The 27,821-nt window shown below is 43.0% G+C and overlaps 3 protein-coding genes and 1 long non-coding RNA gene across 8 annotated transcripts; 3 read left to right on the top strand and 1 right to left on the bottom strand.

Moving 5' to 3' along the window:
- Positions 1 to 6: 6 nt before the first annotated feature.
- On the bottom strand, positions 7 to 8,134 carry LOC111258018. The gene is made up of 4 exons (XR_002678647.1): positions 6,957 to 8,134; positions 6,037 to 6,202; positions 3,217 to 3,332; positions 7 to 314 (listed from the first exon to the last, which is right to left on the bottom strand). It is a non-coding gene; the product is annotated as an uncharacterized LOC111258018 (long non-coding RNA).
- On the top strand, positions 1,605 to 5,517 carry LOC101766028. Of its 4 annotated transcripts, none has more exons than XM_022828723.1 (7): positions 1,606 to 2,321; positions 2,606 to 2,734; positions 3,236 to 3,398; positions 3,492 to 4,136; positions 4,247 to 4,697; positions 4,825 to 4,906; positions 5,068 to 5,517. In XM_022828723.1, exons 3-7 carry the CDS (start codon positions 3,266 to 3,268, stop codon positions 5,281 to 5,283), a joined length of 1,527 nt encoding a protein of 508 aa, XP_022684458.1. In that variant the 5' UTR covers positions 1,606 to 2,321; positions 2,606 to 2,734; positions 3,236 to 3,265; the 3' UTR covers positions 5,284 to 5,517. The 4 variants fall into 4 exon arrangements, with proteins under 4 accessions (XP_004976846.1, XP_022684458.1, XP_022684459.1 ...); XM_022828724.1 differs by having other exon boundaries at positions 2,606 to 2,708; XM_004976789.3 differs by lacking the exon at positions 2,606 to 2,734 and having other exon boundaries at positions 1,605 to 2,321.
- A 2,633-nt stretch (positions 8,135 to 10,767) lies between the features above and the next one.
- LOC101766435 (serine/threonine-protein phosphatase 6 regulatory subunit 3) lies at positions 10,768 to 20,686 on the top strand. 2 transcript variants are annotated; one of them, XM_004976791.4, is made up of 20 exons: positions 10,768 to 11,147; positions 12,377 to 12,526; positions 12,607 to 12,710; positions 12,818 to 12,904; positions 12,998 to 13,073; positions 13,237 to 13,311; positions 13,429 to 13,482; positions 13,896 to 13,955; positions 14,175 to 14,291; positions 14,908 to 15,002; positions 15,126 to 15,328; positions 15,440 to 15,537; positions 15,792 to 15,895; positions 15,963 to 16,128; positions 16,221 to 16,343; positions 16,947 to 17,029; positions 18,644 to 18,785; positions 19,125 to 19,154; positions 19,264 to 19,334; positions 19,431 to 20,686. In XM_004976791.4, exons 2-20 carry the CDS (start codon positions 12,488 to 12,490, stop codon positions 20,089 to 20,091), a joined length of 2,388 nt encoding a protein of 795 aa, XP_004976848.1. In that variant the 5' UTR covers positions 10,768 to 11,147; positions 12,377 to 12,487; the 3' UTR covers positions 20,092 to 20,686. The 2 variants fall into 2 exon arrangements, with proteins under 2 accessions (XP_004976848.1, XP_004976847.1); XM_004976790.4 differs by having other exon boundaries at positions 10,771 to 11,147; positions 19,428 to 20,686.
- Positions 20,687 to 24,121: 3,435 nt separating this feature from the next.
- Positions 24,122 to 27,554, top strand: LOC101773607 (putative disease resistance protein RGA1). Its single transcript, XM_022828700.1, has 3 exons — positions 24,122 to 24,413; positions 24,580 to 27,210; positions 27,305 to 27,554. Exons 1-3 carry the CDS (start codon positions 24,122 to 24,124, stop codon positions 27,343 to 27,345), a joined length of 2,964 nt encoding a protein of 987 aa, XP_022684435.1. The 3' UTR covers positions 27,346 to 27,554.
- The last annotated feature ends 267 nt before the right edge of the window (positions 27,555 to 27,821 follow it).

The raw sequence follows: 27,821 nt of genomic DNA on the forward strand, positions 1-27,821 counted from the left end.
ATTTGTGCGTCAAACAATCATTTGTGATCTGTTCCAGGTTAGGATTGATTGTAACTGTGCAATTCATGAGTATCATTAGCTGTTCATTAGATAAACAGAACTGGTGCACTGGAAGACCCTGCTTCCTTCTCTATAACTGAGACAAATGGGTCATGCACTGACAGAAAATCTTGCTAATTACTCCAAGACTGATATTTCTGCAGATTCATGGGTTCGATGTAGTAGTTGTAGTACGATGCAGCCATCGGATGTTAACGAACACCGTTTACCGGTCTCCATGTTTTGGCCTTTATTCAACGCCATACCTCTTTATCCTGCAAGAGACAATAGCGGGACCAGAACACAGGACAAGACAAAAACATCAGTTGGGAATAAACTCTATGCTAATCATAATTTGTTTGACCAACCAAAGATGGCTACAGAACTACTACTAGAATACAAATGAAAATATACAGATATGTGATTTTTAAGGAGAGTTTGAGATTTGGACTCATGACCTTATTAGCCGAACTAATCAGACATGTGAATGGATGGACCATTCACTCGGTCTGTGACTGCGACACATCATCAAGCTGCTTCTTAAGTGCCAATGCAGATGCCGGCCAAGGCCAAGCACCATGGCCACCAGATTGGACCACAGTGTGTTAAGGCTACCAGTAGTGTTTGAAGCCAATAAATGGCCTGAGGCCACAGTACACGAAATCAAATAGACGAACATCAATTCAATGAGCTCGACTAGGCTTCGTAGTTCGTACCAGTACGAGTACAGATCTCATTCAATCACAAGTTAATCTCCAGAGAAGCAGCAGATCGCTCGCGTGTCCATTTTTTGCTGGCAATACACGGCGAAATAGCGAATCCAAGGGGCTGATAGTTATCAGCTGGCTGTTTTTCCCTCAGCCAGGACAACGGTGCAAAACAGGCGCCCCAGCCAGGCTCCGCGCGTACGAGGAAATTCCTCGTTTCCCCCGGGCCTGGCTCGCGCCAGCACACTTCCTGTGCGGGATGAGAGAGCAGCGGTGCGAGATAATAGTGAGCTGATCATTTTTCCTACAGAGCCAGGCTACCTGTGAACCAGCAACCAATCAGCTGCGGATGTACCAACAGAACCTGGCCGACCGGAGCCTGGTTTGCTGGCTAGCCTGGTTCAGCAAACCAATCAGGCCCCAAACGCATGACTGCATGAGCCTTGGCCAGTCGTCACAAAAATCCCAGTGAGGTCATTGGCAGCAGCACCCATTATAACCAACTACGTACGATGCCCACGGGAGAAAAACTTTGGTCAAATTTTGCAGACGCCGTAGCGGCTAGAGGACAGAAGTATATTCAATTCCATAGTCACTGGCAGCGTCCAAAACCGGGTCGCGTGACCCAGGATATGAGAGGATAGGGCGAGGCGCCGGGCGCGTGAGCGCATGATGACATGAGATGGCCAGATGGCCGGTGGAAAGGCCAAGACCGGAGCACTAAAAATTTGTGCGGGGGCACGGGCACGGGCACTCGGGCAGCAACCACGCTGGCACAGAAAGATGTGGCGGGGCAGCACAGGCACAGCAGCAGCCTCCCCGTCCCGCCCCATCCCTCCGTGTGCTGTAATGGAGGTGAGCGAGTGGGGGGACTGGTGCTTGCGTGCAGGGGTAGGGTTCCAGTCTCCAGCCTAGGGACCTCTGTTTGACCACCATAGTTTATACACCAACCAAAAGGAATAACAATAGTTTGGGAGCCTTGGAGAGTGGAGTGTTAAAGGTACACACATCTCTAGGAAAGAGGTTAACTTTCTTAACTCTGTTGTTATGCTAGTATGATGCTACTGTGCAGAAAGGATAATCTTGAGTACAGGGAAAAAGCTTATGTGATTTACTGGTAAAGGCCGAGTCTGTAAAGAGGATGAGGTTGTTGGTACGAGTACGACCCCTAGTTCAATTGCACATGTATGAGTTTCTAGGGCAGTACTTGTAGCCAGCTTTGCGTGGGCTCATGTGACGAGACATTTGCATTTGTAATGAGGGAAAAAAGTAAAAGCTTTTTTTTGTGTGTGAATTAATTTCTCATGGCTAGAGAAAGTGAGACACTGACTTGTGGACTCCTGTCTAGTGGTCTAGTAGCTCTGAAAGGACTAAAAAACACGAGACGTGACATGGCCTTGTTTAGATCTCAGCTATCCCAGTCCTGCTGCTCTGGACCGAGACTGGTGTAGTGGTGTTCTCCCTCCTCCCTCTTCACTTCTTCTGTTCTCCTCACTCTCTCCCTTGCTCGCTGTCCACTCGCACCCACCCCAGCAAGGAAGAATGGAGTACGAGAGGATTCATCAGAAGGCACAGGTATGAGCTCTACGCAAAGCCAGTGCTGCATTTGATCTGAGCTACTTGCTGGCCACTCAATTTGCTTTGTAGTTCACCAAGTGAATGCAGCTTTTATCCCTTCGTTTTCCTGATTGCATTTCCATTTGCTTTCTTGGGGGACTTTGTTTTATTGCAATAGATGTGAACTCTTGCCTTGTTGCCAGTTTCACGTTCTTTTCTTCACTTATTATTTGGAAGGTTGGACATAATCATGCCCGTTTTTGCTGCTTTGTACTCTGTACTAATGTTCTGTTTCATTTCAGCTAATCTCCTGGAGTTCCATTGATACTCCTTTAAGAAAAAATTGAGAACAAAGTGGACGAACCATGAACTGAAGCGCATGAACCGATAATGGCTTAGTAGAATGTTAGTACCAGTTTCTGGAGTTTCCGGTCAGTCTGCTTTCTAAATGGAGGTTCAGACCACAGTTCGATGAATTCCAGTTCGATAGGGCCAAAAGAATCTTTTTTCCCATGTAGTGCCGACTAAGCTAGAATGCTTAGTCTGAAGAATTTGGTGCCGTTACAATACATCTAGTAGTTTGCAAAGTGTTTGTGATGATTTCACTAATTTGCAGCAGTTGATTTTTGGCATCTTGTTCCGGGCTGAGATATAGGAGTACCCTTCCACTAAATCTCAGCTGTGTACACATCTAGTTTTAAAACGATTTTTTTTTTTGGGTGGAAACGAAGCTGTGGTTCATATCTAGTTCTGCAGAGTGCTACATTATCCTTTGGCTGACTCCCACTGTAGCATATTTTCCAAGGTTTTAGTTTTGCGAGTGTGTAGTGCAAAAGTGACCACCTTGATTGCATTATTATCAGTTAGGGGGAAAGACTTACTTTTTTTTGAACGAATAGGGGGAAAGACTTACAGCCTTGAGGTTCCTGCAGGCTGGTGCCCTTTCTCCAACAAAGCTAAGGATGAAGATTATGGGAGCCCACAATCGAGTGAGAGTTATCACCAGCAACTCATCATCGCGAACATCACCTGCAAAAAACATTGAGGCGTCACAAGCGCAGAACAGGCTGCTAGTCTGTGATGTTCTTGAAGAAGGTACAGACAAATTGCTTATTTATTTGTTTATTTACCCTTTTTCCTGGCTAAAGTCAATAACACATCCTTACATCCTTCTTGTTTTGCAAACAGTTTCAGACAACTCAGATGGCACCAAACGTGCTTCAGCAATTAACAAAGCTGAAGCCGTAGAAAAGGATTCAGCATTGGATGTTAATAAGGTTCAGAGCACTTCCAAGAGTTCAGTTCCCCAACCAGCAACAAGCAACGCGAGCATGATACATCCAGTGAGACCTGTGGAAGAAGACAGTACTGAATGTGATAGTGGGCTTGACAATGCTAGTACTAGTAGCTTTGAGTTCCATGGAGGTGAGAAGACGTCGACACAGAATCCAGGAGTGGGGTATTTCTCTAGACAGGCTTCCTCGAAGTGGAATGATGCTGAGAAATGGATTGTGAACCGGCAGAATGTTAATCAGAACATCCCCAAGGGCACATCACAGAATCAGACCGTCCACCAGATGAATTCTGCTGCAGCCAGGGGCGTCATTGTGCCCAAAATTTCTGGTCGCCCTGTGCAGAAAATGAAGAGAGTGAATCCAACTCTGTCTGCTCCGCGCAGCATATTAGAGAGGTTATCTTTTGCTTCGTATCAGCCAAAGCTGGTTAGGCATGCAGATGTCTGTCCAGTTAGTAGTTCTAGTGCTACCCCGGAGTATCACAAGGCAACTGATACTGGTTCATCAATAGAAGTGAAGCCCTGCAATGACCCGAAAGGTAACTTTCTAAGAAATGCACGTAATTGTAACATGAAGAAGTATAGAATATTGAAGCTAAATGTTATCTGTTTTCAAAACTTATTTAAACTTGTGAATTGTTATGTGCAGCTATTCCAACAGTTCAGTCAGTGTCCCTGAGAGATGTTGGCACAGAAATGACTCCAATACCTAGTCAGGAACCGTCAAGGACTGGAACTCCACTCGGGTCAATGACACCAACTAGAAGCCCTAATTGTTCAATACCATCAACTCCTGTAGGAGGGAGGTCAGTAGCATCACCTGGAGAAGAAAACACAGATGATGGGCCATATTTCAACAGAAAAGGTGTCACACATGGAAATGAATTGTCAGATACTGAAATGAGGCTCAAGACAAGGCAAGAAATTGCCGCTCTTGGTATACAGCTAGGAAAGATGAACATTGCTACATGGGCCAGCAAAGAAGAGCTAGAACTAGTCTCTGCAGCACCGAGCATTGCTGATTTGGAGCGGATGAAGAAGGAATATGCTGCCCGTGCTGCATCATATGAGGAGGCGGAAAATACTAAACATACAGCAAGGTATTATTCTCTGAATATTTGATCATTCTTGTTGGTTTCATCCATTGACTTATCAAATAGAACCAAAAAAAACTCTTAAATATCAGTATTGTTCATCTCATCATGTAATGGAGATTGTATTCCTCAGATTCAAAAAGGAAGAGGTGAAGATTGAGGCTTGGGAAAGTCGTCAAAGAGCAAAAATTGAATCCGAAATGAGAAAAATAGAGGTGCATTTCCACTTTGCATGTTTATCCCCAGTGCACCTGGCTTCTTTTCGAAATGAAGCAGGGCTGGCTTTCTTTGCATTCAATTCTTACTAAAAGTTTGAATGCATTAATCTTGCATATCTAGTAATTTGCTAGTAACACTGAAAATCACTTTATGGCAGGAACATGCTGAGAGAATGAGAAGTGAGGCAATGGCGAAGATGGCTGAAAAGTTAGAGATGACACACCGCATTGCTGAAGTGAAACGAGCTTCAGCCAATGCCAAAATGAACCAGCAAGCAGCAATAGCAGTTCAGAAGGCCGAGAAGATCCGCCAAACAGGAAGAGTTCCAAGGTCAAATATCCTATGCTGCAGTGGCTGCTTCTGTGAACCTTAGTAGATATTCAACAAATAGTATGTTGAATGTAGTGGTGGAAATATAAGCTCCACCCTCTAAATCAGCATTCCTTGATTTTAGTATGAAAATGGGAATGTCTGATTAGGTATTCAGATGCAAACACATTCTCGTTTGTCATGTAAATTATCCCAATGTTTTTTTAAAAAAATCTTGGCCAGTGTAAAAAGCACCAAGTTAATTGTTGGTCGATGAAGAAGAAGTTCTCAATCCGTAGAAAACAGAGATGATCAGCTGTTATTGACCACATTTACAGGGTTCAACCACAATGGTTAGGTTGTGTCAGTAAATGCCTTCAATGACTAGTTAATAAGTTACTTTTCCTCTTTCCTCTCATTAGTTGACTAAGTGAGAGCTAGCTGATGTGATGATCCTGGCTGCAGGTCATGACATGCCTCAGGGCTAGTCATGACCCCATATCCTAAGGGGCTCAGTCGGGCTATTCAAGCGGTTAATTGCTCGCTAAAAAGCATTGTATCACAGCAGAGAATACATGGTGGCCTACAAAGGTATAGGTTTAATTCCTTTCTTCTCCATTAAGCTATTTCTGGACTGTTCGATCTCCGAATGCATTATAAAATTCCTAAAATGCATCAAACAGCGCATTGAGCAGTAAATCTCAAAGTAAGAAATGAGATGGAAGGACCAACAATCAAAAAATGACGAGGGAAGTGCAATGAAAGCTTTTGTAAAGTTTGTAAACGGGCTCAGTTTCAGTGACGAACATGTCTGTACCTTCACAGTTCAGAAAAGAGTAGTAGCCACTTGCCAGCAATGAGTTGATGCAAAGTTGCCACTTGCCAGCAATGAGTTGATGCAAAGTTGTAACTCCACGGTTCAGAACAGATTAGCCATCAATCAGAGCAAAGTTGACATTTCCATTTTGTAATTTCTTCCAGTACTGCAAAAGCAACTGAAATAAATCAACATGATTTCTTCCAAGCAACTGAATCATTTGTTTTTATCAAGGTGATCAAAATAAGCTACATTACGCCTCAATCTCATCAATCTAAAAAGGAGCAAAGCTTTTTGTGCAACCTTTTAGCATTTTAGTAAGCCCATATTGACAACCTCCTGTACATGGTTTTCTGTGCATCTAACACATATTAGTACTCCTTCCGTTCCAAATTATAAATCATTCCAACTTTCTTGGAGAGTCAAACTATTTTATGTTTGATGAAATTTATAGAGAGGGTCAAAAGGTTTATGGCACCGAATAGATATACTATGAAAAATTATTTAATGAAGAAACTAATGGTACTTATTTGGTATCATGAATGTTAGTACTTTGTTGTATAAATTTGATCAAACTTGAGATGTTTTGACTCTCCAGGAAAAGTTGGAATGACTTATAGTTTGGAACGGAGGGAGTAGATGATGTTTCTCAAAGCTTGAGGGCTGGAAAGCACCCTATGAGGCTCCAAGTGCTCCCAGTTTGACAGAAGTGTCTGCCTATCTGGTTATCCTATGTCCTAACACGTCCACAAGACTGTACCACTGACATAGAGCATCGAATATTTCAACAACGAATGTGCTTACAAATATCTCAAATATGGTATGCAAAGTTAAAGAAGAGCTCTTGTTGAACACTGACAACAACGAATCAAGATAAAACCTCCAAATGTAGCTGACAGGGTAGGAATTGATCGTCTTACCGTGGTTCTAACTTTTCAGAGACTGGAGCACCCTTTACCGTCAACATAAAAGATTGGACGGCCTCTCTACATCATGATATTATTACTTTGCAGTCTTGTAGAAGTTAGACTGAAACAGTAAACCCTGCATGTGGAAGTTGCAACTGTACACTACCAACTTGAGTCAAAACACACAGATCTTCCAGGCGTTAGTTACTGCACAACGCGGATAACCAAAGCTAGTCTTAATCCTGAACTTTAATTTGGAGGCTATAGTTGCATACGTAACAAGCATAACTAGTGCGCACGTTAATTATGCAACTATGAACACGTCTGTATCAGTAAAAAAGCATTACTGCACCACGAAAACAAGTGTTGACATGCACACTAGCATAGCATGATCACTTACCTGTAGATAGGCACTAGCAAAGCATGACTGATCAAGGAAAGAAACTAATATGCAGAGTCTAACCAGCTTATCTCGATCGAGCTTTAGCACATGGCATACACCCCTGTTTTGTATTCCAATTGTTGGATTGAGTACACAAAGGCTCATCAGCAATAATGCATCACAAGCAGTGACTGGATAGCCATGTTTAAATTCTCTGTCTCTAAAAAGAAGTATAATTAACAGACATGAGCACAGCCTATTAGATCGGTAAAATCTGCAGTTTGTGTCACTCTGCCTGCTTTATTCAGGTTGAGGCATTCTGATCACTTGGATGGAAGTCTCAAAAACACAGACCATCGCGTAGTCTTCCAAGCAACTAAATCTCACCGCAAAAGCACCGAACTACCGCGCAAATGGACGAAGCGGCTCGACCGCTCGAGGGAAGGCAAAGGGTTACCTTGGTTTGAGGGGGAACGTGAAGATCCCAGCGACATTTTGCCAGGCTGGATCGATCTTCTCGGATAATTGCGGGGGCGTGCATGTGGATTGCGATTTTGCGAGTCCCCGACGAACAAAAACTGGGCCACAGGCGTCGCCTCCCCGCGCTCGATCTCCAGCTCTCCACTGCCGGCTCCTTCGTTCCCCCTCCGACGGCAACGGCAACCGTCCGGCGTCTGGGAGCCGTCCAAGAGCGAGGCCGAGAGGCACTCAGGCGTATAACTACTACCTGCGCCGGCTCGCGCACACTCTGCTTCGTGCCGCCATCGATGGTCTGGCTCGTCGTCTGAAACGGAACTCGAGCGGACTACAGGAACTCTGGAAGAGAGAGAGAGAGACGGCTGAATTTTCGAAAGCCCCCTGTATATATTTTTTTTAACATAACCCCCCTGCACATCTGCAAGACAAGAATCTTCTGTTATTCATTTTTACATTTCAGCCCTGCAAAACCTCTAGCGACTAGCAGCACGGCCCTTTTGTTTTGGTAGAGTCGAGTAGCAGAGGCCATTTGCCAAATGATGATTCCTTCGTGAAAAACATTTGGTCAATTTAGAATCCAATTTAAACATAATCCAATGGCTTAGTAATCTAGTTTTCCATTTTAAAACAGGGCTTTGACTGACAAATTTACAGTCACGTTGGACACGCTTGAAAATGTGCAAGCATGCTTATTGAGAATAAACATTAAGAATTTCTAAATCCATGTTCTAAAGTTTCTATAAAAAGGAACTATTTGTTTGCACATGCATAAGAGTGGACCAGAAACAACCTAAAGTTTATTTTATTTCTTCTTAGGTTTGCTTTTCTAGACTACATTGAATCACGTTCTAGAATGTCTCTCCACACATACAAACATCTACACTTTTTTTTATACGAGTGGATCAAACAATATTAGTTTTTTCATGTGGAAGTTGATCAGTACTTCAAAATGTAGATTGCTTTGGTTTTTCTAGATATACGGATTTTGCTATTCACCTAAATATAGGGTTATGTCTAGATAGATAACACAGTATATGTATATAGAACTTCAATCAAAACAAATATATATAGAAAAGTCAAAATAACTTACATTTTAAAACGGAGGGAGCACATAATGATAGTATCGAATCAAAGAGGTCCATACATGTCATGACATGTGTAATTGAAAATGTGAGAAATTGAAACGATTTTTATCATGCATGTGCCCTCGTACGCTCATAGAGAAGGTGGAAACACATGCTTCTGCCTTACCCACTACTTCGGGCATCAGTAGTTGCAGACCTACGTTCATTTGAGTGAGAGCACCTGCCCTCACTCAAATTGTATTCTAGTCCGCCACCCCTAGGCATCAATGGTCTCTAGGATCTCCATCTCACTCAAATTGAATGGCTGCATAGCTTCCTGCATTTTTTCCTTTTTTTGTCTTGTAAACTTTCTTATATTTATTTAATATTTAATATATAACTAGTAGGGTAAAACCCCTCCTGCTAGATCAATTTTTTTTCCCTAACTGCAACTTAATGATGCTCGTTGAACGTATGTCTTTGTATGTATCCTAGATCTCACCCTATGGAACATAATATCTCGTTGCAATCCAATTTGTCATTTGTGGGTTTCATGGATGAACCTTCTGAGGTTCCGTTTGTTTCCTTAGGAGCTCCTAAAATTCCTATCACATCGAATGTTTACATACTAATTAGGAGTATTAAATATAGACTAATTATAGAACCAATTGCACAAATGGAGGCTAATTTGCGAGACAAATCTATTAAGCCTAATTAGTCCATGATTTGATAATGTGGTGCTACAGTAAACATGTGCTAATGATGGATTAATTAGGCTTAATATATTCGTCTCGGGAATTAGCCTCCATCTATGTAATTAGTTTTATAATTAGCTCATGTTTGATCAGCATTCGAATATTCGATGTGACATGAATTTTAATTTGGACTAATGTCTCGTTTGGATACCAGGAGCTAAACTTTAGCCCTGTCACATCGGATGTTCGGAAGCTAATTAGTAGGACTAAACATGAGCTAATTACAAAACTAATAGTAGAACCCCTAGGCTAAATCGCGAGACGAATCTATTAAGCCTAATTAGTCCATCATTAGCGAATGGTTACTGTAGCACCATATTGTCAAATCATGAACTAATTAGGCTTAATAGATTCGTCTTGCGATTTAGTCTAGAGGTTGTGCAATTAGTTTTATAATTAATTTATGTTTAATACTTCTAATTAGTGTTAAATATCCGATGTGACAGTGTTCAACAACCTAAAGATCCAAATATCAGCTGATCCTACACCCAAAAGCTTGTCCGCGTAGCAGAACTGGCATCTGTCAAACGTCAGCATCCACCTGTCCTACTGTGACACTGAACAGTGGCCCCTGGTAACAGTCCGCATACACAAAACACCCGAACACCTATCTGGGCTAGTACACGAATTCATGGCCCAGCTAGGCAGTGTCTGGAGAACCGCTTCAGACCAACCCGGGCAGTCGCTGAACGTACGCCAAGCGGGTAACTGTAGCCGGACCGAATCCTGCTGGATCGAATCTCGGATGTCAGTGCGGCTCTGCAAGTTTCCACTGACACGTATGCCCCACAGGAGAATGGACCCACAATCAGTGGGAAAACTATGCGTCGACAGTAGTGCCTGACGCTCGCCGGCAGGGGAACTATCGGCCCCGACCCCATGCCACGTCATGAATCCGGAAAGCTACTACTTACCGGAATATACCTTTCCAAGTTAGACTGCGACCCGGGTCCCATAAAGTTTAGGTCCACTCGGCAGTCTGAGAGCGGGACCCTCCGCGCAAACGTCGAGCGCCACCGATGAATTCAAACTGCTCTCGCTGTCGTCTGGGCCTACGCGCCGTGGCCCCAGCGGCAAGAGAGGCAGCCGTATATACCCGCACCTGGACGGAGACTCCCACCCAGTCCAGCTCCCCATGCCGCATCGAGACGAAGCCTTCCATAGATTATTCTCCCCAAAGTCTCTCCCTGCCTCTCCTCTCATCTCCGCCTCGCGATCGAACCCTCGCCCCGCCCGCCCGCCAGCTTGCTTCCCCGCCTCCACCTCCACCTCCGCCTCCGCGCCCTCCCTCCCCCTCCGCCCACTCCTCATCTCGCGATTGGTGAATTCTAGGGTTTCGCGGCGGCCACCCGGATCCAGCTCGGCGCGGCGAGCGCCTCTAAAGCTTCGGATCGCGCGACCGCGCTCTGCTCACTCGCTGCCCCTCTCCGCTCCGCGCCGCCGCCGCCGCCGCCGCCGCCGACACGACGACGACGAGTTGCTGTGCCTGGGGTTGGAACCTCCGCCGCCTCTCCGTTGACCACCGGTGAGGAACTCCACTCCTTCCTCGAGCTCCCAGCTGCTGGGTCTCTCAGCTCATTCAGTTCGATGGCGTCGTCCTGTGATTTGACATGTCGGGGGGAAGAGATAGAGGTTTGCGGCGGAGCTGGCCTGCGCAGCTGGGAGCTTGTAGGGGAGTGATGTCCGGTTGTGTTTGTGCGCTTGCTTTTTTGTGTGCGGGTGGGTGGGGGCGGCCGTGTGTTGCTGTGTCAGTCGTCGCTTTAGCTGTCTCGCTTTGGTGCTTGCGGAGCTGGAAGCTCGTAGGATTGCTTTGGCTTGTTTAGACCGTTTGGACTTTTGAGGCGGGGGTGCTGGAGAGGTGGGGTAAGGATTGATGTGCCCTTTTATGTTTGTTTTCCGACTCTGATGTGATCGGCTCCTGAATTTGTAGTTTGTTGCTCCAGAGTGTAGCTGAACGAAATCTGGAAGCTCATTGTGGGTGGTTTACTAATTGGTGGCTGACTGGCTGTTATACACTTGTTTGACGATTTCAATGCATGAGATCCAGGATGTTTTTTTAATGTGTACTTGTTGTTTCTGTTCTAGGTTGGAACGAACTTTTTGGGTAAGGATGCAATCAGAATTGTTTTCTGTTCTTTTGGTTGCGTTGCTTCTTAGGTGAATTGTTGTTTGTTGAGGCTAGAAATGTTTAGTTGGATGACCGATGGTGTTAAATATACCGTATTCACATTTCTGTGACTTTCTTCGGTTTGGGGGTTGTGGTTGTTGGGCTTTCAGGGTGCTACCTGAAATGTTTTTAAAGTTCTAACAGAGTTTTGGAAAAATTTGGGATTTTTTAATTATTATGTTATGCCTATTGATGAAGTGGGTGTGAGTTGTTTTGGTGGGTGGGTACTTAATGGTCTGGGTTTTCAGTTTTGCAACCATGAAACAAGAAAGCTTCCGAGTCAAAGTTTAAAGTTTAAACACTGTTCTTAAACTTACAATGTTTTAAGTTGCAGTAGAAGTGCATTCTCATGTTATGGATGAAAATGCGAATGGGGAATTGGCGTTTCGTGGGTAACTTGCCAGGTGGTCGATTGTAGTTTTCTTCAATTCTTTGTGCTAAAATACTGGGCAACAATTTCTACAGGGGAAGATAGTGTCCAGTGGATAGTTTTCAGTGTGTAAAGGATATACGTTATCCATACTAATGCCCCATTTATTCATTGATGAAACTTTGCCCTATGTCATCTCACAATCAGCTATCTCCAGGATATGGTCTGAAGTCTGGTGTCAGCACATGGTGTGGAAATCAGAGCTCTAAATCTGCTTGGGTGTGAGGTTGTGATAGTGTGGATACTGACAGAATTGCCACTGTACAAGATGTTTTGGCACGTGCCTGGACTCTCCGCTGCATCACCTGTGAGTGCTTGTACTCTGATGTATGTATTCTTTTCTAAGGTACAATTATTTATAACAGTAAGTGGCTTTATCTCTTTCAGGTGGATACTATTTTGGACAAGGAAAATTTTAAGTTGGAGGATCTTCTTGATGAGGATGAAATAATCCAGGAGTGCAAAGCACTAAATACCCGCCTAATCAATTTGTACTGTTTCTTTTTCTATAGCACTATTATATTTTGGTTGTCCTTTTCCTAGATTAGTGGTAAGTTTAACTTTGGTAATGAACTATATGTGTATCTTGTTATCGCAGTTTGCGGGACAAGGTTCAAGTGGAGCAACTCCTTCGCTACATTGTAGAGGAGGCACCTGAAGATGCAGAAAAGAAAAGGATATTTAGGTATAAGAAGGTTAATTAAGGCTGAATAAAACCCATTTTCTGCAATCTCATAATGTGGAATTTTATTCAACATCATGGAACACTACTGTGCAGATTTCCGTTTATAGCTTGTGAAATATTCACATGCGAAGTGGATGTTATCATGAAGACATTAGTGGAGGATGAAGATGTATGTTTACTTTTAACCTTGTTATTGTCTTGATGCAATACTGTTATTACTGTTCTCCCAGTTTAACCTTGTTATTGTCTTGATGCAATACTGTTATTACTGTTCTCCCAGTTGTGTGCACAAATTGTCTTCTGCAACTAATAAAGTTGCGATCTCTGTGCAGCTTATGAATTTACTTTTCTCCTTCCTCAAATCTGACCACCCTCATGGGACACTTTCGGCTGGTTACTTTGCCAAGGTACTGTTATTTATATATTTACTTCTGGAAGAAAAGTCTCAAATTGGATGATCAAATGGTAATTTGATGATTCTTGTACTGACATTCTAAATAATCATATTCTTATTGCTCTTGCAGGTAGTGATCTGCTTGATGATGAGGAAGACACTCCCACTAGTTAGTTATGTGCAGGTTTGTAGTTCTAATATATGTTTTTAGCCCTTCTTTTTTTGCTCTTCTATTCTGTCTGATCAATGATCTCCCATGCTTGTTATTCATCGACTCATCATGCTCGTACATTGTTATGTCTAATAATGCGTACTATGCTGTATGAGTCAAGTTGTTTTAACCTCCACAAGAGTCCAGCTAATGTCTGAATCGTGAGCTCAGTACCAGTAATAATAAAATAAAACACTACTAACCCCCTTTTTCTGGAACCTAAATCGTACTGCTGGATGGTTATTACATTCATGCAATTTTAGCAGATGTTGGTGGTTTAACCACCTGTAAAGACTTTTATATATCTCCTTATTACCCATTGTGTTGTATCTAAAATCATCGCTTGAGTACGTAATAATTATTCCCTAACTGTTGTCTTTCTACAGGGTCATCCTGAAATAGTTAGCCAACTTGTTGATCTTATTGGTATTACTTCCATCATGGAGGTCAGTTTTCTCTAAAACTATACCATGTTTGTAATATTTTATTTCAATGACTGGAAAAAAGGTGTGACACTGAAAAAAAATCATTGTTTGTGAACTGACAAATGTATGGCTTGGCCCATGTCAACATTATACACAGTGGTTATTTTTGAAAACGTACTTTTCCCATGCAATGAATTAATGTCCCAGTTATATAGTTTGATTTTTTGTTGGTTTGTACAGGTCTTGATTCGCTTAATAGGTGCTGATGAAACTATGTATTCAAGTTATGCGGATTCTATGCAATGGTTAGATGACATAAAAGTCCTTGAGATGATAGTTGACAAGTTCAGCACATCAGTAAGAACTAAAGATTGCTTTTAGCATCAAATCTTGTCAGTTATCTATTTATCCTGTTTATTGTTTCAGACCACTCTAAAATTGCACCTGCTGATATTTGTATAAATGTTGCTTTAAAGTTATTTCTCAATGGCCCTGAATGAGCTTATTAGAAAGCAATTGCATGCTGTTACCAGAATAAGATCTCATTTTTAACTCTTGTCTTAGTTTTGGGTAAAAGTGCACTGCTGCCTGCCAGTGCCAGGTTGGATTCAATGGATGTTTTGAAAAGCTAGCCTTTTGGATATAATTGACTTGTGAAAGCACAATGAGTCTTGTACAAAAGCATAGTTTGTGGATGTCTAAGTATTAGAATACCAGTTGACTCGTAAAATATAGTTATCCAGGACATTAGCTTAGTTTAAACTTTCTAATCAGAACCTATATAGCTATCAAAGTCCTCATTAGCAGTCGAAGTCCTTGTTAACACCTCCTTCAGATTTGAGATGCTGCGGTCCGTTTCTGGTTCCCATTCAAATATTTATTGAGTAATTGTACTTCATGGATCACATTTTCTTGGGAATCAATTAGCTTTTGCAGTCAACATGATTCTTCTTTTATTTAACTTGTATTGCAGGATTCTCCTGAGGTTCATGCAAATGCTGCTGAGATCCTTTGTGCAGTAACTAGATATGCCCCTCCAGCACTTGCTGCAAAGATTTCCAGTCCAAGGTGCTTTTAAAACTTACTACTGTTTATAATTATCAAGATTTTTCTGGTCTGATAGCATTGTCTTGAATTTGATATTCAACATAGTTCCGGGCATTCTTTTTTCTTTTTACTTCACATTTGCAGCTTCGTGGGGAGATTATTTCAACATGCCTTTGAAGATTCAAGGCCTAAATCGGTGCTGGTCCACTCATTGTCAGTGTGCATATCTTTGTTAGATCCTAAGAGACTTGTATCGGCTTCCTACCAGGCTTTCCGTAGTCAGCTGAGCCATGGAACACTAGTTACTGCAAGTCCAGAAACAGTAAATGGGATGCTGGATAGCCTAGGTTAGTGTCTGTCTAATCTGTTAAAACCATGTCTTTTGATATTGAGTCATCGTGGCTACAGTCATCTAATGTGCCCTTTAAACTTCTATGCTCTTATCTATGCTCTTTCAGGTGATTTGTTGAAGCTGCTGGATGTTTCATCTGCTGAAAATGTGCTGCCAACAACTTATGGAAGCTTACAACCTCCTCTTGGGAAACATCGCTTGAAGGTAAGCGGTCCTTGGTTCTGTAATTATTTGCTGATTTAAATAGTCATGAAACTGCAAAACAACTACTGCTGGAGAACTAGACGTTTGATTTCAGTGTTGGCTTACACCTTTCTTTCCTGGAAAATATGAAGAATTGATTGGTTTGCCCAGAGCATGGTGCAATCTATTTTTTGGGGTGTAATTTTATGGAATATCAGGTAACTGTTTTAATTTTCTGTTGATGTTAATGTTGGCTATTTCATTTTCTTTTTCAGATTGTCGAGTTCATCTCTGTTCTACTATCAATTGGTAGTGAAGCTGCTGAAGCGCGACTGATCCATCTAGGAGCAATCAAGCGGGCCATAGATCTATTTTTTGAGTAAGTTAGATTTTGGAATCTGCATATCAAAAACTTGTAAAATAGCTGAAACGGACTTCATCCTCAGGTACCCATTCAATAACTTTTTGCACCACCATGTGGAAAACATCATTGGGTCCTGTCTGGAGAGTAAGCAGGATCAACTTATTGGCCATGTCCTTGATGAGTGTAAACTTGTCACAAGAATTCTGGAAGCAGAGAAGAACTCTGCGCTGTCAACAGATTTAACTAAGGTTAAAAAATTTGCCTTTATTTCCATATTTACCTATGGTTTATCAATATCTTCATTGTCATTTATGTGTGTTCACTTACATTTTTCTTGCAGCATACATTGTCTGCAGAGGGAAAATCTCCACCAAGGATAGGAATTGTTGGTCATATGACACGCATAGCTAACAAACTCCTTCAGTTGGCCAATACCAACACCATGGTCCAATCACATTTGCAGGTTTGGAGTTTGATGATCGTTATAGATGAAAAAGTGCAATTATTTACATACCTGACATGTTACTGGATCTGCTACCACTAATCACTTGCAATTTGTCTGATGATCCTATGTATAATGCTCAACAGAAAATAACATATTGCCTAAAACTCTTTGTTTATTTTCCCATCTCGACTCTGTATCCTTTTTTTGAAAACTCTCGACTCTGTATCCTGCATTGAGCTTCATGTGGGAAACTCCTGCAGATAATACAAATAATGCGTCTAAGAGTCATTGTAGCCTACTGCAATATCCATTGTAACTAATCATTAATACGATACAAGATAATGCTAAGAGCCATTGTTGCCCAGCTGCAATACCTATTTTGACTAATCATCCGCTGGCAGAACGTGCATGTTTAAGATTTGACACGTTAGATCTTCGGATTTCAGAGAGATGCCATGTGCCAATTATTGTGTTTGTTGTTCGCTGTATAATATTTATTGGTTCATCTTTGCTGTACAAGATCACTCCTACAAAGAAAGAAACTGCTCATGCTCATGTAATTTGCTTTTGATAGCACAACCATCTACAAATTTTATTTTAACGCAGTTACTTTGGTTGCAGCAAAATTCTGGTTGGATCGAGTGGCATGCCAGTATCCTAACGAAGCGTAATGTATTAGAGAATGTTTACCAGTGGGCTTGTGGGTAAGTACAGTTTAGCCTTTTTTTTATGTTTTATCTTGTTCAAGTCTTCTTATTTACTCCCTCTGTCCCATAATATAAGGCGTGCACGTAACTCAAGATTCAAACTTTGATTTTGACCTACAATTAATCTTATATAATGAAAACTTTGTCCTACAAAAATAATACCATTGGATTTGTGTTTAGAAATATTTCATATGACTATAATTTTGTTGCTACAAACATTCTTTCAGCTAGTGTATAGGTCCAGCTGGCAGCCAGTGCAAAGACCTTGTCCCCTTCCCTCTTCCCACAGCAGCAACGGCAATGAACATGCTGTAGGCAGCTGTTTCAGTCAGACATTGTAGGGAGAAAGAACATAAACAAATAGGTACCTTCTTGGCTGGGCCGGCCCAATGTAGCAGCACTAGATAAGATGAGGAAAAAGGCCCAATGGCCCGACTGCCCCACCTAGAATTTATGGTTAGGTCCTCCACTAGGTTAGGATCACCAATCGATCCTAACAATAGTTTCCCAGACCATGTCGGCAGCTACAGTGTAGCAGTGTCCACCCACCTATCCGTCCGTTCGACCGTGTCCTCCGTGTTGCCATCAGTCCGTCGGAGTTTGGACACCATGCATATGTACACGTGCAGCTTATGTGAACCACTTATACACATGCAGCTCTGCATGCACTGGCCAACCTTCAAGCCAATGACACGCGTCAGCACCTGTCCGCGCCAACGGATGACGGATGGCCCGTTGCATAATTGCATATGCAGTTCGCTCTACCTTGCAAGTTGCAAGCTGCAACCACCAAGCAGGCGGCCGTCTGGCACAGCTCCATGCTCGCCGCGATGGTCGACCTCGCCGGAGGAGAGCCCATTGCAGCACGCGACACGGCTGCCATGCCCACGCAGACCGCCGAGTGAGGGGAATAATATAATTGCACAGCACGCGCATCATGGACCAAATGATACGATAATGTGTTGAGCTGTTCATTCCCTCTGTTATCGGACAAATTAAGGCCACCAATTTGACAGATGCATAGAACTCAGTTTATCGGGAAGCAGGCCACGCGGCCACACGCAACGGGACAAGGTCAAGATATCGGCGACGTCCTCTCAATGGCTGAGCAACATAATGTTGTCATGTTGAATGCTTGCAAGTTTACACGAAACTTGCAGCATGCCCTGTTTGTCCGCGTGCTTGTCAGCACTGTTCAACATACCGTCGCTATTCTTCTCCGGTGGCAACGCGCGGGGTGCCATCTAGTATGTAAAATGGCTGGTCCAAGTGGTTAAACTTCTGCTAACAGTTATTGGAGTGTTTGGTTTGAGGAACCACCTCATCTATGGAGTCATCCCATGAATTTTGGTGGGATGAACCCATTCCTCATTGTTAAGCTAACCATGTTCTTGTGGGGGGATGAGGTGGTGATGGATCAACCCATTCCATTCCCCAAATGAAACAAAAAAGTGAGAAATGAGATGATGATGGACCACCTCATTCCTCAACCCAAACACCCCCTATATGGAGTTACCGCAGACTTCAGTTGCTTTAACTTTGCTGTGTTTCCTGCATTTACTGGGAAGAAAGATCATGTGCTGAATTTCTGTCTTGCTTCTCTGGTTATAGTCGACCAACATCACTGCAGGATCGTGGTAGGGACAGTGATGATGAAGACTTCCGAGATAGGGACTATGATGTGGCAGCACTTGCTAGTAATTTAAGCCAGGCATTTAAATATGGTATTTACAGCAATGAGGATATTGATGAGGTCAGTTTCTCTCTCTTTTCTCCACAGCACATTTTTCATGTATATTTAGAGGTCAGTTTCTCTAGTTGAGCAACATTCTTTCAGCTAGTTTATAGGTTGCATATGCAGTTGTATTAGACTTGAATAGTGCTGTTGTTTTTGGTCAATATATGTGTAGGCATACTGATTTACAATAAAATATTGAATCATTATTTATTCTGAGATTCGAAACATGAGTTTGTGGACTCTGAAGTATAGTATTCTTATTAGGGACCTAAGCAGCATGTTTTGGCTGTAGATGTAAACATTGACAATTTTAAAATTTATTAAGTAACTTTTTTGTTTATATGATACATGCAGGCTCAAGCGTCACTTGAGCGGGATGATGAGGTATATTTTGCCTGTGTAGATTCATTGTATCATATTGAACTAGACCTGACAAGATTGTATTTCCTGATGCATGATCATTTCTGTTTCTGTTTATTACTATCTACCACAGGATGTATATTTTGATGATGAATCTGCAGAGGTTGTAATCTCCTCTCTTCGCCTTGGAGACGAACAAGACAGGTTCATTCTTTTCTATGTGCTTTGACTACTTTTATTCCTTTGTAAGCGCATTTGATGTTTGCAACAAGAATTGACTGAAGATTTCCTTTGCAGTAGCTCGCTCTTTACAAATTCCAATTGGTTTGCGTTTGACGAGGACAAAGCATTGAATGATGGTTCTGTTAGCTCAGAAGCTTCCCCATCCCCAAATTCTGAGATATCCGCACCAAAACTGGATGATGAGACTGATGAAGTCATTCTTGGTGAAGTTATTGATGACACAAAAGGTTCTGAATCATCTTTACCAGATACGAAAGGTTCTGAACCACCTTTAGCAGTCTCCAATAAGGACATAAATGAAGAGTTTGGTCACACAGTCTTGGCAAATGGTACCATCGACAAGTTGGAAGACGACATCAGACCACCAACCCCTGACGTTAAAGAGAGTCAACCTGAGTGTGTCGAATGGAGGGAGGAAGAAGCTGAACCTGGTGGTGTTGTTGAGAAGGATACCACAGCTCCGGATTTTGAGGTTGAAAATGAGAAGCAGCTGCATTCCATGGATGATGTCATGCCTTGTGAGGCCAAATTAGGAGAGGTAAAGGAGAGTGATAATTCGTCTGGATCTTCGGCGCCTGAGACCACAGCAGAAGCAGTACTACCAGTTTCATCTGATTCCGATTCAATCAAGCATCCTGAACCAGTTGGTGAGAGCACTGTTTCAGAGTATCCACTGGGTGGACAGAATCAGGAGGAAGATGAAAATAAGAGGGAATGAAGTGAAATAAATTTGAGGGTATCAGTTCAATTCACACGATGGTGGATCAGTTGATGGACATGCAGGCAGCATTAGGAACTGGTCGGACCATTATTGTATAAACAGTTTGAGGATCATATGTGGATTGTGATCTACACATTTTGCTTAAGGTGGCCCCCCACATGCACCTGATGGAGCCTCAAAGATTCAATTGCCTCATGGAGCTGCTTAGGTTTGATCTGTAACATAATTTATTGGGAGGTTTTTTGCTGTGTGCCTGTGTCAATGCCTGCAGTCTGTGCGCTACATACGAGGTGCAAAATGCTGAAAGTAGTCAGCCTTTTTCTTTCTCAACCACATAGTGGGGTTCTGTTCGTCACCCTGGTAAATAACTGATAGGTGAATAGGTGATATCTTGTCCTGATGCATGTCCAGTACTGTAGTTGGTGCTATTTGTACGAAATTTTGACTCGAATGCAGTCAGTTGATTGTTTTCATATTCAGAATTTGTTCAAAATTCCTGTAAACTATATAAAAATATATAGCTTCTATTTCAACCAGGAACTTTGTACTCAATTAATTTGTTATATAAACGAGTGATGGTAGATTCGCTTCATCTGTTAAGTTCCTGTAACGATGAATATCATATGGTTGCCAGCTTTTATATATTTGCTGAGTTTATAATCGTTGGAATCTTATTGTGGACCTGAATGAACGAAAGTGGAAATCCTAATATGGAGCTGGATGGTCGAGAGAAACATGCGATGCATCAGAAATTGTTTGTGATGATGTGAACGATTAGAACGGTGCAGTTCAGATTTCCTCTGCTGCCAGGTTGGCCAGACATGCTGTTTTGTATTCTTGCTTTCTGGCAAGGTGATATCTGACATTTCTGCAAAAACAGAGCCATCAAGCATATAGCTCGGACAATTTCATCGTAAACTTTTGCAGCCGAGGTTAATATATGTTGAATAATGTTACATGACAAGCCATTTTGTTCTCTTGTTCCTCCCCAATGAGTGAAATGCTGTTCCGAGTAGGTCGAAATGAGCAAAAGGTTTAGAACAATGCGAAACACCATGGCCGAAATGCTTTCTCGTCTGCCCCGGCGCCCCCATCATGGATTTACTTCCGGTGCGGCACGATTCAGGGTCTCCCCACTTTTGATCATCGGCGGCAACAGCAGGCGAGCTAGCGTTGGATCATCAGCCGCATGTACAGAAGGCCCACTTACTCTGCAATCCAAAGCACCACGGGTCAAGAATCGATCCAAGCCGATCATGGCCGCGTGCGGCGTGTAGGACATGCACTCCAATATCGTAGGGAATTTACCTTGGCGCGCTTGGGCGGCGTGTCGTACTGGTGGCTGTCGCCGGACCTGTACCCGCCGTCGCCGGCGCTGCCGTACTGGTCCCTGAAGGCCGGCGGTATGCCCGCCTGCGCGTGCCCGGGTCCGGCCGTCGTCTTCTTGCCGTCGCGGGCTTTCTGGAATATGACGGTGAAGCCGTCGGCCGTCGCCGGGTTCTTCACGTCCCACTCCCCGAACTTGGGCAGCGGCCGCCCTGCCCTGTCCTGCAGTTGCATCATGCACGCACACACGCGCCATGGAGACGCATCAATCGATAACCATCTGATCGGAGTGGCTGGGTTTGCAACAAAGAAATGGAGATGCATATGGAGAGAAGGAAATTTGAATAATGGCAATGCAGTGCAACCGATCGATCGATCTAGTTCGCCGGACATGAAGAAGAAGAAAATGAAAGCACGAGCAGGAAGGGTTAGAGAAGGATACCGGCGTCGCCATGGCCGAGAGGGAGCTAGCCCGGCCCACGCGGAGGGACGCGACGCCCGGCCGTCCCCGGGGACGGGAGAAGGGAGAGGTGGAGAAACGACGCAACCAGCAGGAGTGATAAAATTAGACGGGAGGGGGTGGCCAGGAGGGGGGACGCCCCTTATTTATACAGAGGAAGGTGCCGGATCTCCTCCGAGAGATGAGGAGGCAGGGCGGGCTTTGCCCACGAACAGGAGCGTGCCGCGTGCGTGTCCATGCCATGCGCGAAAGATCAGAGGTTCAGAGGACATGTCCGTGCCCGTTCGTTTCCTCCCCACGTCTCGAGTCAGTACGCATCTTACGCCGCCTTTCTTTTTCTTGTTCTTTTTTTGTTTCTGGACTGAAAATTAGGATGCTGAAAGGGTGAAAATTACGATGCTGCGGAAGACATGACACTTTCCTTGGAAGGATTGCAAATCCTCGGGAACCTTATTCATTTGTAATACTGTATGGCTGTCACAGAATCAGAATACCATCATTATTCTTTAATCTATATTTAATACTTCTAATCAGTATCTAAATATTTGATATGACGGGTGTTAAAAATAAGCAATCGAAACCAAACCAGCCCCTTAGACGTCTTTCTGCAAGCACCATGTACAAGGCTAAGCAATCTGGGCTGCTAGCGTTCGATAAAAAAAAAACTCTGGGCTGCTAGGTAACTCTTCTATCCACCAGGCCTGCTAATTCTGTGAGCCCATTATGCCACCATGTACAAGGCCCAATTACAATATCCTCCTCATAGTCACCGTCGATGTTGATAGTGTGGCTGAAATCTCAGCGCCGCCGTCCCCGTCGACGACGGCGCGGCCGGAACGATGGTGGGTGGCGGCGGGGGCGTGCGGCTCGAACAGAGACTCACACCAGAGAGATTTGGTGGGGTCCAGAAAGACTCCGAAGAGCGGCGTCGGCGGTTGCGCCGAACGGCGTCTGCGAAACATCTAGGAGTTGAGAGTATTGAGTCCTCTCCATCGGCAGGTTTCAACTCGGTTGGTCCATGCCTCTCCGCTGCTCTCTTCCCATATCAGCCACGACCTCCTCCCCTGCGAATCCCGTTCGCCACCGGCCCACCGCTGCCGCCGCCAGAGGCCATGCCCGTCGGCTTACCACCCTACTCCATAGTCGACGCCACCGGACCCAAGTCACGACGAGCGAGGCAAAATGAAAACCGCGTTCCTGGCCTTGCCGGCTCGCCTCGATGCTGTCGTCGATTTTCAATGCCGGTGCTTCCAATTCGATTAAGCGTTGACCGTTGACTTGAATCATCACTTAGAGCGAGTACATTGTTACACCTTAGCAGAGCGAGTATATTGCTACACCTTAGCAGTCTTGTAGGTCGTCTTGTGCAATGTCACGTAGGATTTTTGCTGACGTGGAGAAGAGAGGGTGAGGAGAGAGAAAGAGATCGTTGTTTCGTGAAACACCCGCCTTATAGGTTAGATTTTAGGATCGTGAGACGACTACTCTACCATGAGATGTGGCTGCCATGCAACTAATAATATTTCTTTTTTCCTATGCACAAACTTAAAAAGATAACCATTGTATAGATTATTTTGTTAAGTTGCCTTATGTACAGATTATTTTGTTAAGTTGCCTTAAGATTACGTGTCAATGCATGAGAGCGTCTGTTAGACAACACTATTCTTTTTTTTCTATGCACAAACTATGAGACAACTTAAAAAAAGACACGCCCGGGAAAAGCTCTCTCGTCCTCCCAGAGGTTTGCTTTGTAATTATCTACACTGCTTCACAACCTCCGCTTATCTTGTCTGTTTCTTATGGCTCTGCTGTTACATAGCACAGCTAATGGGCTAAGAACTAGCAAAGTCTTTCTATAAATCATAGCAATACATGTAGCTCGACTGCTATACTCCATTTTCTCATTTTCTTACTTCTGAATATGTCCTATTCTTAACTTTTTAACTTTACCTATCCCTTAGTTTGTCCGTCGTGCTTGTCGCCTGATTCTTTCTTCGTTGTTTCTAGAGAAAAGTATCGATTGCTCACAGCACAAACCTTTCCGTGTGTTCCAGGAAAAAGAATACTCCTGAAAGCAGTCCCTACCCCATTATTGCACAGTACAAGAAAAAGAAATACTCCTGACGGAGTATATGTTGCTATCCTCTTCTCTCTTCCGTCCCTACCCCATTCAACTCCTTTCTTCCTGTACTGTGCAATAATTGATAGCTTCTTTTAAGAGCCTATTTAGCACACGAGACGATGGGGGTGGTGGTGGATGCAGCGATAGGATGGCTGGTGCAAAGCATCCTGGGGAACTGCTTCACTGAAAAGTTGGAGGCATGGACTTGCACGGTTGGGCTCGCTGATGATGTGGAGAAGCTCAAGTCAGCCATGAGGTATGTCCAGATGGTGCTTGATGCTGCCAAGGGGAGGAAGATCAAGAGTGAGCCGCTGGAGAATTCTCTAGGTGATCTCAAGGAGCTTCTGTACGATGCTGAGGATGTGATGGATGAGCTCGATTACTACCGCCTCCAGGAAAATATCACAAATCGTATGTTAATTATTCTGACTCTCACAAGGATTTTATCTTTAATTAGATTACTTGCGAATTCTGAAGTGTTTCTTCAATTGATCAAACGACAGGCATTTCATAATCTAATATCCAATGGATTTCTTCTTGAAAAATAATGCAGCGATCTTGCCATTTCACTTTGCAGGAAATACTGGGGGTCATACAGATGCTGCTGCACGCATTGACGGAACTTCATCGACATGGTCATTAAGTTCCATTCAGCAACTTGGAAGCACATTAATTAGCAATTTTGGCAACTTCATCTTCAAGGGCAACTTGACAGGAAAACGGAAAAGAGAAGATGACCGCAACATTGCCGTCAGCACACACCTTGGCAACAATTGTGAGTTTTCTTGTAGGATAAAGCACATCGCTGGTAAACTAAGAGATGTTGGTCATGATGTCAGTGACGCTTTGAAAATGGATGGATCAAACTTAGTTGGATCTCAGAGTATGTATCGGAGTACACCACAGGCCACACGCCTAACAACGTCCTATCTTGTTGAACATAAAGTGTATGGAAGGGATGCAGAGAAGGAATACATCCTAAAGCTGATGACAAGCAAGGGATCCAATGGCTTAACAGTGCTACCGATTGTAGGTATTGGAGGGGTAGGGAAGACAACTCTGGCCCAGTTTGTTTACAATGATCCGATAGTTAGAAGACAATTTGAGATCAAGATATGGGTTTGTGTCTCTGATAACTTTGATGTAATTAGGTTGACAAGGGAGATGTTAGACTGTGTCTCTAAACAAAGGCTAGCAGAAACAGGCAACTTGAACAAGCTCCAGGAGGATCTAGAGAAACATATGCAGTCTAAGAGATTCCTAATTGTCTTGGATGATGTCTGGGATGACATGAACAGTCACTGTTGGGATCAGCTATTAGCTCCAGTAAAACATAATCAGGCAATGGGTAATATGATACTAGTGACAACTCGAAAGTTGTCTGTTGCAAAAATGACCCAAACAATTGAACCAGTCAAGTTAGGTGCTTTGGAAGGGGGTGACTTCTGGCAATTTTTTCAATCATGTGCATTTGATGATGAGAGATATGTACATCCAAGTCTGTATGCTATTGGGAAGCAAATAGCTCAAAAGTTGAGGGGGAACCCATTAGCAGCAAAAACAGTAGGTGCGTTATTAAGAAGAAATATTAACGTTGATGAGTGGACTAACATTCTAAACAATGAAGAATGGAAATGTATACAGGCCACCGAAGGTATTATACCTGCTTTGAAGCTCAGTTATGATTACCTACCTGACCACCTGCAACAATGCTTTAGGTATTGTTGCCTGTTCCCCAAGGATTATCGCTTCAATGGAGGAGAGTTAGTAAGAATTTGGATATCACAAGGATTTGTGCATGTTAGCCATACTACTAAAAACCTAGAGGATATAGGAAAGGTGTATTTAGTTGATTTGGTGAACTCAGGCTTCTTCCAACAAGTTGAAAGGTACTTGTATCCAGTGAACTCAGGCTTCTTTCAGCAAAACAAAAGGGACTGGCATTCATCAAATTTTGTAATGCATGATCTTATGCATGATTTAGCACGAAAGGTTTCAAGAGGTGAACATGCCACTATAGATGGCTCGAAATGTGAAGAATTCTTGCCAACTATGCGCCATTTGTTAATAGTAACTGATTCTGCATACTTTGGAAAACGTCGACAGGGCAATGCATTTTCTTGTGAGAATTTTGGGAAGCAGTTGCAAGTCGCATCAGTGAGAAAGCTAAGATCCTTGGTATTAATTGGATATTACGACCCTCACTTTTTCAAATACTTTCAGAATATATTCAAAGAACTGATTAGTTTACGTTTATTGCAAATCTCTGCAACTTATGCTGATTTTAGCAGTTTCATCAACAATTTAGTCAGTTGCACACATATTCGTTATATGAAGGTGCACTTTTATGAACAGCGGGTTGGCACTCTTCCTCGAGCTTTGACCAATTTTTTCCATCTTCAAGTATTAGATGTTGGCTTTTTGGGACATCTGACTCTGCCTAGTGGTATGAGTAACCTTGTCAGCTTGCAGCATCTTGTTGCTGCAGAGGAAGTGCACTATACCATTGCTGATATTGGCAATATGACCTCTCTTCAGGAGCTTCCGAAATACAAGGTTCGAAATACTAGTGGATTTGATATAAAGCAGCTTAAATCCATGAGCCAGCTTGTACACCTTGGGATTTATCAACTTGAAAATGTCAGGAACAAACAAGAGGCTAGTGAAGCAAGACTAATAGATAAAGGGCTCCTAAAAGATTTGCACTTGTCATGGGATGTTGGTAGCACTAACTCTGAAATTTCGGCAATGACAGCAACTGAGGTTCTTGAGGGGCTTGAACCAAATCAAAACCTTAAGAACCTCCAAATAACTGGCTATAGTGGCTCCATCTCTCCAAGTTGGCTTGCCACTGACCTCTTATTTACATCCTTGCAGTTGCTTCATCTAGAGAATTGCAAGAAATGGAGAGTACTTCCTTCTCTTGAAAAGCTTCCATCCCTTAAGAAGCTTAAATTGATTAATATCTGTGATGTTGTGGAAGTACGAATTCCTTGTTTAGAGGAGTTGGTTCTGACTGAATTGCCAAGCTTAGAAAAGTGTGTTGCCACTTATAGGAGGGGATTGAATTTTCATCTGCAGGTACTGATCATGGAGAACTGCCCTAAACTTAGTGACTTCACACCTTTTCAAATTCAGAACTTCCGTTCTTTTGGCATTGAACAGAAGTCTTGGATGCCAAGCCTGGCTGGCACTAGTGCAGATAAAGGTGAGCAATCAGTTTATTAAAAGTTTGGTTGTTTTATTATATTTTGAAACCAAAGCAAATAAATTTTCGATCCTAATTGGTTTATTTACAACAGTTGAATCCAATAAAGTTACTCACTTGTTATGCACGAGTTAGTGTGCATTTATTTGTCTCCTGGCGTATTTGGAAAGAGCGAAATAATCGAGTATTCACCAGAGATCCTCAACAACAGACGCCGCAACAGCTAGCAGCAGCAGTCGCGGATGAGGCGGCGATCTGGTTCATGGCTGGGCACATTGCCTATATAGTGTAGGATGGCATTTTGATAGTTCGTGACGCTATGGCGTTGGTGGTTTAATGTCTAGGAGCTCCCGTCTCGTGTAATTAGCCCCTAGAATCACTTCTTCCGTGTGCGTGCGCCCGGTTTAGGCCCGCGTTGTATAAGTACTATCTACTTCTTCTTAATGGAATGATGCGCAACTCTCCTGCGTATTCTAGAAAAAGAAAAAAAAGTGTGAATTTATTTTAATACTAGCATGTTTTGTCATTTAAATTGGGCATGTGATGTAATTGTTTTATTCTTCTTTAGTCTTAGTGTATCAATTTGAATGCATGTATTTGTTTTTTTACGT

This window comes from Setaria italica, chromosome VII, assembly GCF_000263155.2.
Source record: "Setaria italica strain Yugu1 chromosome VII, Setaria_italica_v2.0, whole genome shotgun sequence".
Classification (NCBI taxonomy): Eukaryota; Viridiplantae; Streptophyta; class Magnoliopsida; order Poales; family Poaceae; genus Setaria; species Setaria italica.